We start from the raw sequence: 13,423 nt of genomic DNA on the forward strand, positions 1-13,423 counted from the left end.
TGGAATTTTCTATGGGTTTTATTTTTAGCCAATCAATCCGACATACCAAATTTCATAAGGATCGGCCGACTATATCCTATAGCTGCCATATAACTGATTGATCGGAAATGCTACAACTTTGGTGTTTGTAAAGTTAGGACGTTGGAATTTTCTATGGGTTTTATTTTTAGCCAATCAATCCGACATACCAAATTTCATAAGGATCGGCCGACTATATCCTATAGCTGCCATATAACTGATTGATCGGAAATGCTATAACTTTGGTGTTTGTAAAGTTAGGAAGTTGGGATTTTCTATGGGTTTTATTTTTAGCCAATCAGTGAGACCTATCAAATTTCATAAGGATCGGCCGACTATATCCTATAGCTGCCATATAACTGATTTATCGGTAATGCCATAACTTTGGTGTTTTTTAACTTAGGAAGTTGGGATTTTTTATGAGTATTAAGAATGCATCATATGAATAAATTTGGAGAATATAATGTACATAATATTCTGCAAGGGTATATCAACTTCGGCTCCGCCCGAAGTTAGCTTTTCTTTCTTGTTTTAATTGCGGTTTAATTTTTTGGTGCTCTGCAATTTGAAGTGAAAAAATTTGTGGCGTCATCTGACTAAAGGTATTTATCCGCTTGAGCTCACGTTGTACTCTTATATATCTTAATAACTTCTGATATTATTGATTGATTTTAAAAATTTATTGTGTCGTCAAATGTTGATCAACTACCTCCCAAAATCATTTCTCTACCATGTCTAGACAGAATTTTAGGATCTGAGCCCAAATTAATTAACTGGCGCTGCGTAAGCATAACTAGCATCTGCAGTTCCTGAGAACACGGTGTAAATACATATATTGGCACTGAACTCGACATTCTTTTTAAAGGAAAGTTTCATATGTTAATCAGCGTAAAATCTTCAAGGATTCTGAAGTTAAAGAAATCACCCAGAAGGAGCCCGGCTGGTCCGCAGCCAATTCATTACGGCACCAGCAGTGACAACATGCTCCCGGCCATCAAGCCAAATCAAACAGACCTAGGACGCAGAAAAGAACATCCGACAAGGGGAATCGGGAATGAGAATCGGTAATGGCGCGAACTGAGAGGGACGCCGATTTTAATGCACGGACGACAGCCATGCAAATGGAGGTTGGCGGCTAAGCCCGCCAAAGGCCACAGAAGTGGCCGTAATGAGAGCTGGCACATGGATGGCCGTGGCCAGCCAGAGGACTGGCACTGATGAGGGGACAACCAAAAATCATCAGCGGACATTCTTGGCCGAAGACAGCCGCTAAGCCGTCTGCATTGAGGCCTCGTAATTGGAAATGATGCTCGAGCCCCTCTCGAGTGACGAGCGGAGCATTAATGGCCTCGAATGCAGTGACTATTTTCTACACGGAGAATAAAAAGCGGAAAAGTCCAAATGGTTTTCCTTTTGGGCTTTAGTTTGAATAACGTCAGTATTCGTTTTCTCCCTGTGTGGGATGTAAAAGTCAATGATGGTGGTGGACTGCGTTAACGTGTTTGCCGCCAAATTAAGTGAATGTGACTACATTTAGCCGAGACCAAGTTACGCGCCCAGAAAATGTTTCTCTCCAATGGCTGTTGGCAGTAATTCTCACTCTTTCGTGCATTTTCATGCCCTGAAATGCCATTTCATCTTTTTAATTGAATTTTAATTTGTTTAGAATGCGCTTAGAGTCGACAAGTGGCCGAGAACTACTCGCTGGCCTCCTGCAGCTGAATCCTGCCCTGGAGTCCGGAGTCCGCCAGTCCGGAGACCCGAGTGCGGACACGCCCTCACTTAATTTACCATGCAACCCGTCTGGACCCGGCACTTCACTTTTCGTGCCTGCACTGGTTGTTGTTGTCTGGCAGCTTTTCACAAATCGATTAAATTTAATTTGTTTTCCTTGCCGGCTTTCTCCGCTGCCAGTCACTCCATTCCTCGCCTTTCTTTCCCTTTCGGGCAGCTTAGTTTCTAGCAGTAATTCCATAATGAGTTGACTTTATGCGGGCCAGTCCCAGCTGCAGGGAGTTTTCACCCATTGCTGTTGGCAAATAAAACTGTTCGCGCCGACATTAAATGGCTATGAAGTGTGGAAACCAACAATGGTGAAAACTTTCAGTAAAAAATATGTAGGAAACAAATTGGGAAAATACGAAATTATTTAATTAAGGTATAATTTAATAAATAAATCCATGGCGAATTATTATCGTTGTAATTTATTTTACATGGCTCATGTTAAAGAAACTAATTTCCTACCCAAATATTAAAAACCAACTGCAACATAACATTCATTTTGGTTCCTTTTAAAACGAATGCAAATAATTTACGCGGAAAAAGTAAAGTTGAAGATTTGTAAAAATTTACCCAAATTTTTTTCAATAATTATATTGCTGCAGGCCAAAAAAATGAGTCGCATATTGTTGTCGTCGTTTCGAGGGACTTATTCTGAGCTTCGTCCCATCGCTGCCAGGGATTTTCCGCTTCCTTTTTTGTCGACTGCTTTTATTTGGCCCATGGACAAGTTTTTTCCGGCTGCCAGCATACTTACCTACAATTAAAATCCCCCGCAGTTGGGACGTAAAAATAATTATAAGCAAAAATAAAACGGAGAACGAAGAATTTGTAATTTATTAAAGAAATCATATTTAATTATAATAATAATAGTATCCCCAGTTTTGGGAGCGAAATTAATTAAAATGTTTCGTTGTTTATTTTGTGTAGCTCCCTTACATTTTATTGTAATGGTCTGGGGCATTACATTAATTGAAGAAACTGAATTCCATTCTCAGAATTTAAAGGGAATCTGCTTTATTTAAACACAGCGTATTTTTATTGACCAATAAGATTTGTATTTCTTTGAGGAAAACCATAAAATATTTATTTATTCATTTTGAAAAACTAATTTGGTAGTACAATTTTCATATTTAATTATTTTAAATCATATAAGACTTTTAAATCATATAAAATTTACCTGCGGCGTCTTATATAAAATTTTTATTATGGCAACAGCGCACATTATATTTTCATATGAAAAATTTAATGAATTTTTCCACATAGTCTTGCACATTTACAAATGTGAAAACATCTGCCATGTGTGAGAAAATGTCACGAAAGAAGAGGCAGTGGAAAATACAAGCACCGAATTTAAAAAGGAATTTTTAAACGTTTCGCTCGCCTGCAACAGGGCGTATGCGCACTTGCTTTTGTCATTCCCTGCATGTGTGAAGACAGAATTTCCGTGCTCTCGAGATTTTTAAGCAAGCAACTCGCGTATTCGATGGAAATCTTGCGATAAAATGCCAGCGAATTTCCCCTGTTCGCAATGAATACATTTGAATGGCCTTGTTCTTCCCGCCGCTGTTTCAGTTTTTTGCTGCTCATTTGCATGCGGCCTTGTGCAAAATGTTTTTTGTCATTACCGGCGAAAGTCAGCTAAGCAGGGCATAAAAGGATGCCAGAGACAAAAGGGCGAGCTGCATCCGCATCCGCATCCGCATCCGCAAAAATGTCAACAAATTGAATGTAATTCCTTTTAATTTCGGAGCGTCTTAAAGTCCTTGCAGGACTCCATCTCGCCTCCATTTCGACCATCTTATCTGCCCCTCTATTTTCTTGGCACGTGGCACGCTGTCGTGAAGCAAATTGCCCGAATGAAGTTGCCTGCGAGTTGCATGCCGCGTGCCATGAAATTAAGTTGCAGGCTGCAGGATTTGCTTCAAGTTTCAAGCTTCGTAACATTTTCTGCGCCACACTTGCCCAGACCCACACCACCCTAAGGTCCTTGGCTCCGTTTTCGTGGATGCTAACACGCGTTTTTGTCGTTTCTCGTAGCTTCTTGGCTGCAGTAGGATAATGTCACGCTAATGCCACCAGCTTTGTCCTGCTTAATGTTGCGTCGGGTTATTGGATTTTTGGTATATGCTGGCGGGAGCCCACTTCCTGCTAGGTGCAACTCCAAACGGGGGCTTTGCGGAGTTGATGAAGCTTTGATCGATGTGGCAACGGAGTCCGGACATTGGCGAGCCACCAATTTAAAGCGGGAACACGGTTTTAACTTTTCATCACAATATAACTTTTAAATTTACAAAACTGCAAAAGCATTTGAGCTCTATAAAACGTCAAATAATTTAGAAATCTACATAATTTTTAATTTAATTCTAAATACCAAAATTTGAATAAAGGTTTTCTGGTGGGGATGTTAAATATTTCAGCTTAACTAAAAGCATCTGCTTTTAAGCTCTTAATAAAACCACATTTAAACTTTATTTAAACAAGTGGCTGAAATCGCAATAGGATACGGAAAAAGTCATCCATGTTTTTATACCCGTTACTCGTAGAGTAAAAGGGTATATTGTATTCGTGCAAAAGTATGTAACAGCTAGAAGGAAGCGTTTCCGACCCTATAGAGTATATATATTCTTGATCAGGGTCACTAGCCGAGTCGATATAGCCATGTCCGTCTGTCCGTCTCTCCGTCTGTCCGTCTGTCTGTCTGTCCGTATGAACGCTGAGATCTCGGAAACTATAAAAGCTAGAAGATTGGCATTTTGCATGCAGATTCTAGGAGTTCCTACGCAGCGCAAGTTTGTTTCAAAAAGGTGCCACGCCCCCTTTAACGCCCACAATCGCTTATATACGATTTTAAAAATTTAAATATTTCGGAAAAGTAAAAATGCAGTTTTATTGTGTTTATCATTACCTATCGAAATGTAGAAAAAATTTTTCAAATCGGACCATTCGTTAAAAAGTTATGCGTGATCAAAGTTTCTATCTCCATCTCCCTCGCACTCCCTTTACCTGAGTAACGGGTATCTGATAGTCGGGGCACCCGACTATAGCGTTCTCTCTTGTTTATTTATGTAACAAGCACATATACAACTTGTGCTTGCTGACTTTTAAAAGTTCACCCCCCTTGAACGCTCTATGGAAAATTGTTTAATTTATTTAATTATTTCGTGCAGCACTTGCACAATTCTCACATTCCTTTCAAAGTATTCAGCGTATTATGCATCTTCACAATAATTTTCTTGTCAACCGCACAATTTGCATGAGTCCAGAACACACCGATATGATTAATGTGAATAAATTATGCACATGCAGCGGAAAATGAAACCTATAAAAACGTCAGTGGCCCCGCACAAAGCAAACACAAGTCCCTGGAAAGAAGTCGGTGCTAAAGTGGCCATATAAAATGATTAAGTTGCAAGTGAAAGTTATTTCTTGGCCTCTTATAATTTTAACAGCATTTTTACGCGTGCTGCAAATTGAAAGCATAAATACCAATTTTCTTGAGCTGGCAGCCTTCGAGGACTTTTTGCGTTCAGAGCACTTGAGCCAGGTCCTGGTCGTCCGCGGATATGATGCTGATGGCGATGGCGATGGTGTTGGCGACTGGAGAATTGAATGCCACCAGAAATTGTTGTCCAACTATCGTGTGCAATTTTACCGGCCAGGAATGTCGGCGAACTTCGAGGATCTCGTTTTCCACGGGTCTCCGCGCATGGCGGTCCTGGTGCTGAGTTTCGAGCATGTCCTTGTGAGGAGCCGGGTGCTCGGGGTGGCCTCTGAGGCCGGATACTTCAACAACTCGCTGGCATGGTTTATTCTCGGCTCTAGCCGTGAATCTCTGGCAGATGAGCAGCTGATTGAGCGGCACTTGAGTGGCTACGGCATGGGCATTGATGCGGATATCACGGTAGCCCTGAGGGGTCAAGATAAGTGAGGCAGTGCATCATCTCATTTGAAGCTGAAGATATATGCAACACAGCACGCTTCCCTTTCCAGTACTATGCACCTTGCGTACAAATTGGGTTAACACGTTTAATTAAATCGTTCAAATAATTATCGGTAACAGCTCAACCAAAAGGTTTTACAAGTTAATATTTATAACTTAAGTCTTGGTCAGGACCATCAGTCAAGTCGTTCTAGCCATGTCTGAATGTCCGTTTTAACGCAAACTAGTCATTTAGTTTATAAGCTATCTGGATTAAAAGCAATCGGAATATGAATATTAAAATTACAGCTTCGTTGGTTTTAAAGTATTAAACATATACGCATTGAACTTGAGATAAAAATATGGTTTGGTTTCAGTAATAGATTACAAAAATCAAACGGCTTTATAGTAGCGAAAATTGTTTTTTTAGTTAGTTTAGTTTATTTGTTTCGTAAGATAAAGAAGAAAATAAGGAATATAAGATATATTACATAATTTAAGAAAATGAAATCGGTGGAATAAATGTATTGACTTATAAATTTTTATAGAAACCTCAAGACCGAAGCTATCTTCTTGCTATTTTCACAGAATAAACCTGATTAATTAAAAACCACATTTGCAGCACATTTTGGCTCCTATATGATGTGTACAGAATCAGTCAGCGAGTTCCAACACCTCTGATAATCGAAAAGAAGGGAAAATGGTCTGTCTCTGGAGGATATCAAGTCCTGGAAAAGTTTAAAGACACCTGGGTAGTTCGGAGGCGAAACTTCCTTAATGTCACTCTGATAGGCAGTACTGTGGTGGGTGAGATGGTCTTGCCTAACACCTCTCGACTTTCACCAACCACCCATTTCCCCTAGTTGACAGAAAAGCCTCCTGGATTCGAAGACATGGAATACCTGGCGGACGATAGGCGCCTCCTGCAATTGGATCCCATGCAGCGGAAGACCTATCAGTTGTTTCAACTCGTTGAGCGCATGTTCAATCTCAGGTGGGTCTGTGAATTTCTCAGCGAAATAGGCGCTAATTATTGCGCATTCAGTCACAGAAAAATGCGATTAAAAGAAATTACTATTCGGTTTGACGATTTATTAGAGACTAAAAAACGAAAAAATGCTGCACGCAGGCAGAACAATAACTTAAAGAAGAGACACAAAAGAACGTACCGTTACTTTCGTGCAAGAAACCAAAGAAGGACAAGATATACAGTGGTGCATATACTAATATTTTCAACACTCCTTCTCACCGCGGTATATCTAATATAACAGAGAAAACTTGGTACTTAATTCAATTTATCTTCATTTTTAGCTGTTCTTACTAATTAGATGTGGTTCTTTTTCAGTTTAACCCTAGCGAACTTATACATTTTATGTGCTTAACTTTACTTAAATTCTTAGTTAACACATCTGAAATCATATTTTCGGTTGGTACATATTCAATATCAATGACTTTCTTCTTATATAAATCTCTTATAAAGTGATACTTAATATCTATGTGTTTACTTCTAGCATGAAAAGTAGCATTCTTAGCTAAACATTGAGCGCTCTGATTATCACTGTAGATCATCAATGTTGACGCCGTCTTAAAACCCAATTCAGATATTATTTTCTGGACGTAAGCAGCCTCCTTAGCTGATGTTGAAAGCGCTACATACTCTGCCTCCGTGCTACTGAGTGCTATGATGCTCTGCTTCTTTGACTCCCACGAAAACGCTGCTCCAGCTATGAAGAACGCCCAACCGCTGAATGATTTGCGGTCTATGCTGTCTCCTGCCCAATCTGCATCGACATAGCAGTGAACAGGAATACCAGATCGAGCATAATGCAACTGCAAGCCCGAAGTTCCTTTTAGGTAGCGAAGGACTCTCTTAGCAGCCACCTCATGTTCCTTATGGGGGTCACTGCACCTCTGTGCCAACTTTGCCACGGAATGTACAATGTCTGGTCTTGTGGTCATGGCTAAGTACAGCAATGATCCAATAAGTGATTGATACTGCTTTTGGTTAGCTTTTGGGCAGTCATCCACAGTACATATGCTCTGATAACCAACCTCCAAAGGTGTGGCGTTCGGCTTACAGTCTTCCATGCCATATTCTCGTAACAGCCCGTCGATATACTGCTTATGACCAATCGTCACGCTGCCCGTCTCTCCATTCCGTTCGATTTCCATGCCCAGGAAATGGTTCAGCTCTCCGCCATCTACTACATCAAATTCCTGTGTGATTTGAAGTTTAATTTTGACAAGGTCTTCTTTTCTGGAACAAACAATAATTAGATCATCAACATATACAACAATTATGCTAAGATTTTCGCCAATTTTCTTGGTGTAAATGCATGGCTCACTAGGGCACTGGACAAAACCAATATGCTGAAGAGTACTATCCAATTTCTGGTTCCATTCCCGTGCACTCTGCTTCAGACCGTACAACGGCTTGTGCAACCTCAGCACGTTTTGGATACGCTATGTCTACGAATCCCTCAGGCTGCCGCATGTATACTACATCTTGTAGGTCACTGTTGAGATACGCAGATGAGACGTCCATTTGGTGCATAAACATTTTATTTTCGACAGCCAGTGCAATCACCAATCGGATGGAAGAATACCGTGCCACGGGGGAAAATGTTTCTGTGCGAGCGAGCCTTGAATCGTTCCACGTTGCCATACTGGTCACCCTTGATGGCAAAGACCCATTTGCTACCAATAGTCTTTTCGCCATCAGGAAGATCAACAAGACTCCATGTCTTGCTGGACTGTAGTTGAGAATACGCTTTCTGCATCTCTGCCTTTCATTCTTCTGCATGTTCCATGCTCAGCGCCTCCTTGACTCCGCTCGGCACTTGGATGTTGGCAACTCCAATAGCGTTTAGCTTATTGTATTCCTTACGTGGTCGTCCTGGCTTTCCCGTATGGATTAACTTCGGCCTCCCTGGGCCTCTCTGGACTCGGTTGCCGTGCTCAAGTAACTCGTCTTCATCATCATTGACCTCTGACCGTTCATCCCTTTCTGGATCTTCGTTATTTTCATCTTGCTCACCTTCTGTCTGCACATTCAATATGTTTGAGTTCTCAGTCAAATCCACGGACGAAATATCCTCGTTTTTAATCACATCGTGCTCAAGAAACACAACATCCCGGGCTTCCTTGATAGTTTGCGTATCAGGATTGAAGAGCCTATATGCTTTGGCAGTTTCTGAGTAACCAACCAAGATATGCTCTATCCCTTTCTGAGAAAATTTTCTTTTCCTTGTCTTGTCTAGAACTATGGCCTTTGTACCAAAAACTTTCAGGTGGGACACTCCGGGTTTTTTCCCAAACCATGCTTCGTACGGAGTCATATCTGGTAATGTAGACGTTTCAGATCTGTTTCTCAAGTACATCGCTGTCATTATCGCTTCCCCCCATAGTGATTCGCCAGCACTGGAATGAACCATCATACTTCTTGCCATTTCAACTAGCGTCCTATTGGCACGCTCAGCAACGCCATTTTGCTGCGGAGTATGGGGAACGGTAAGCTGCCTCTTAATCCCATGACTTAACAAAAAAATTTTCAAACGCACCGTTGATGTACTCTCTACCATTATCGCTCCGTATGGCTTTAATCTGCTGTCCAGTTTGCTTCTCAGCCAACAATTTAAATTCTTTGAATTTGTCGAAAACTTGATCTTTTGTTTTTAGCAAATACACCGATACGTAACGCGTCTTGTCGTCGATAAATGTAGCAAAATATCGCGCTCCTCCTTTAGAAACGGTACTCATAGGACCGCATACGTCCGTATGAATCAGATCCAACACTTTACTCGAACGATTTTCTGACATTTTTGGGAATTGTTTTACGCAAATCTTGCTTTTTGCACACGTCTTGCAAACAAAGTCATTTATGTTATCAGTAACACCATCAAGACCATACACTAAATTTTTTCTAATCATTGTTTTTAAACTTTGGAAATTCAAATGTCCGAATCTGTTATGCCACGTTATTACTTGGTTTATTTTCCCGTTTGCAGCAAATGCCATTTTGTTTTCATTTTCGACAATAAACAAGTCATTCTTTTTGTTTGCTTTCAACACCGTTTCATCGTTCTTATTTTTGATGCATGCAATTCTTTTCGAAAAACATATTTCGAACCCTTTGTTCGTTGCTTTTGACACGGAAATAAAGTTACACTGAAGATTTCTTACGAACAACACATCAACCAATTCGATAATGTTTTCTTGCCAATATAGTTTCAGCTTCAATGTAATTTTCTCCAACTAGCATTATTTTTTCTTTATGCTCACGGATTGAAACAAATAATGATTTGTTTGCACATAAATGGGCTGTTGCCCCACTGTCCACACACCAAATATTTTCCGTTAGTCCTACTTGATCTGCTGCTGCAGCGAAAACACTGTAAGACTTTTTGTTCTCTTCGCGTTTCTTTTCTTTATTGCTGTCTTTTTCCGATCTTACGGGTTTCTCTTTGCACTTTGCCGAAACATGTCCATGACGACCGCAGTTCCAGCATTCCACATTTCTCATGTCTTTCTTATACTTGTCTCTTCCCTTTTCGGCGCGCGACGCGTACATCTTCTGTTCCGTTACATCGGCCGTTTTGTCACTCACTTTTCGTCGTTCTCCCTCTTCCAGTAATTTTATTTTCAGAGAACTCAAGGAAGGCAAAGAATCACGCGTTTCAATAGCGACTACGAAATTTTCGTACAAATCACATAGACTTGACAACAGAATTATTACAAGCATTTCATCTGGCACTATTTGATCAATTTCTTGTAGTTTTTCAATCACGTCACTAAAATTACTCAAATGCACTGTGATACTGTCTGACTCTGACATCTTCATGTACAGCAACTGTTTGAATAACTGTATTCTACGGGCCGGTCCAGAAGGCATGTGAACACTAGCCAGCTTTTTCCAAGCTTCCATTGATGATTTGCAGTGTTTAACATAGTTAATCTGCGATGACTTAATACCCAAGAAAATACTCGCGAGGGCCTTTTCATCTTTTACATCAAAGTTTATCTGTTGTTCTACAGTTCCACTTTCGTTTTTAATTTCACGACCGCACACAACTGACCAAAGTTCCGAGTGTATTAGCAAACTTTTCATCTGCACTGCCCATGAACTATAATTTTCATTATCCAGTTTTTCTATTGAGTATTGTGAACTCATTTTGTTCATTTTATTGAACCACCACCGAATCTCTAAACATCTAATCTCTTCGATTATTATACGCAGATTGTTTAGCTTGCTGGGCCCATAACCTATTCGGTTTGACGATTTATTAGAGACTAAAAAACGAAAAAATGCTGCACGCAGGCAGAACAATAACTTAAAGAAGAGACACAAAAGAACGCACCGTTACTTTCGTGCAAGAAACCAAAGAAGGACAAGATATACAGTGGTGCATATACTAATATTTTCAACAATTACTTTCCCAGAAAATCTGTTGTTGTGTCACAAGATAAAGAATAAATGTAGGGCAAAAGGAAAGAATTATGACTATTGGCTTTTGAAAAACACCAATATGTTTAAGCTTTAAGAAAAATATTAACGGTTTTGACAAACAAGGTCATAGTAATTTGGTATTAGAAGTTCAACTACATAAAAGTAATTGTATTAGTCTCGAACATTTTAGTCAATACATCTCATCTTAAAAGGTCTTGATTGGATTTGTGAGCATTTTTTAGTGTAGTGATTTTAACAGCAATGATATGTGAAATTCGTTATGATAGAATGACTTATTTTTTCTTCCGGTGCAGCTTGGACATCAGATTCACGGATATGTGGGGCGAGTTGCTGGAGAATGGCAGCTGGTCGGGAGTGATGGGTCAGGTGACGAGTGGCGCGGCGGACTTTGCAGTGTGTCCCATTCGCTTTGTGCTGGACAGACAGCCCTACGTCCAATATTCGGCGGTGCTGCACACCCAAAAGTGAGTTAATCACACTGAACTTGGCTTGGGACCAATCTCAGAACAGTGCTTCCTCCGCAGCATTCACTTTCTCTTCCGTCATCCACGTCGCAGTCACATCAGGAACATATTCTTCGAGCCGTTGAGCAGCCAGGTTTGGTGGTGTGTCCTGGGCTTGGTCACTGGAAGTGCTCTACTTTTACTGGTTCACCTGAGGCTGGAGCGGGTGCTATCCCACGTGGAGAACCGTCTGTCGTTCGTTTGGTTTACTATACTGGAAACCTATCTGCAACAGGGCCCTGCCACTGAGACCTTCCAACTATTTTCCACTCGACTACTGATCAGCCTTAGTTGCATATTCAGTTTTGTGTTGATGCAGTTTTACGGCGCATTTATAGTCGGCTCCCTACTGTCCGAAAGTTCGAGGAGTATTGTAAGTCTGCAGGCACTATATGAAAGCAATCTGGTGATCGGGATGGAAAACATATCCTACAACTTTGCCCTTTTTACCAACACCAGTAACCAGCTGGTTAGGGATGTGTATGCAAGGAAAATATGCAAACCTGGGGAGCACAACATTCTAACCCTGCAGCAGGGAGCTGAAAGGATCATCCAAGGTCGCTTTGCATTCCACTCGGCCATCGATCGGTTGTACAGGCTGCTTTTGGAGCTTCACATGGATGAGGGTGAGTTCTGCGACCTCCAGGAGATAATGTTCAACCCACTGTACGAAGCGGGATCCGTAATGTCCAAGGGCTCTCCCTGGAGGGAGCACTTGGCCCACGCCCTGCTCCGCCTTCGAGCTAGTGGCCTAATGCAATACAACAACAAGAAGTGGCTGGTGCCCCGGCCAGATTGCAGCCTGTTTAAAACCTCGCAAGCAGAAGTGGATCTGGAGCACTTCGCTCCGGCGCTTTTTGCCCTGGTACTCGCCATGTTGGCCAGTGCAATGGTCTTCTTGCTGGAACTCTTTCTGCACTGGCTTCCGGACCTTCGGTTGGGTTGGGCGCCATGTCCACTTAAGTAATCATATTGCCCCTCTTCAGCTTCAGCTGCCCCGGCACGACTTTCGGCTACAAATTTGTGTCGCTTTTAATGTTTTCTGCATTTTTAATAATAGTAAAAAATTTGTAATAATGTCAGCTATTCCCAGAGCTGGAGCTCCGACGCGGGCAGAAATTAAAAATTCCATTAAACTGCAAACACTTGCATGTACTCTGACCCTCCACCATTCCGCCCGTTTTGGTCAGTTCCTTGGTTGGGGTCGGAATGGGCTTCCTGCATCGGGCGTGCTGTTCATTTAGACTTAATTATGAAGCTGGCTGGAGGCGGTGTCACTTGTTTTCTATTAACTGACAAGCTTTTAAGGGGCGGGAAACGGTTAGTTTCGCAGAGGACAATTCATTTAGCGAGCGAGAATTTCCCAAGTCCAATCATAAGATCTGAAGGGTTACGATTTTTCTATTAAATTATTAAAGAGTGTAGTTTAAAATTTGCCTTAATCGATAGCCTTACAGGTGAGTTTTAGGAAGCCAATTATAATATCCCTTTTAAACTCTCTGAATCGGATAGGAAGGAAATTTAAGTCACTTCATTTTCCGATCCATACCTTCTTATTAAATGGCTAGCCAACTGTTGTACTAAACCGCAACATAATTGTGTAATCACATTTGATGCAATTGGATGCGTGATCAGTGTCCTGCACTAAGCTTTGTGTTGCTGGCCACGCATGTCCTGGCAGGGACTGAGGTCACGCATAACCTTCAATTAAGTTGTCATAATGTCCGACTGCGG

General features: G+C 41.2%; 1 protein-coding gene across 1 annotated transcript; it reads left to right on the forward strand.

The window, feature by feature from the left end:
- Positions 1-5,197: 5,197 nt before the first annotated feature.
- LOC108043614 (ionotropic receptor 75a) lies at positions 5,198-12,656 on the forward strand. Its single transcript, XM_017122395.2, has 5 exons — positions 5,198-5,724; positions 6,342-6,522; positions 6,583-6,713; positions 11,480-11,650; positions 11,711-12,656. The coding sequence occupies exons 1-5, from the start codon at positions 5,198-5,200 to the stop codon at positions 12,654-12,656; spliced, it is 1,956 nt and encodes a 651-aa protein (XP_016977884.1).
- Positions 12,657-13,423: the final 767 nt, after the last annotated feature.

The sequence above is a fragment of the Drosophila rhopaloa genome, unplaced genomic scaffold (genome assembly GCF_018152115.1).
Source record: "Drosophila rhopaloa isolate 14029-0021.01 unplaced genomic scaffold, ASM1815211v1 contig_155, whole genome shotgun sequence".
In the NCBI taxonomy this organism is placed as follows: domain Eukaryota; kingdom Metazoa; phylum Arthropoda; class Insecta; order Diptera; family Drosophilidae; genus Drosophila; species Drosophila rhopaloa.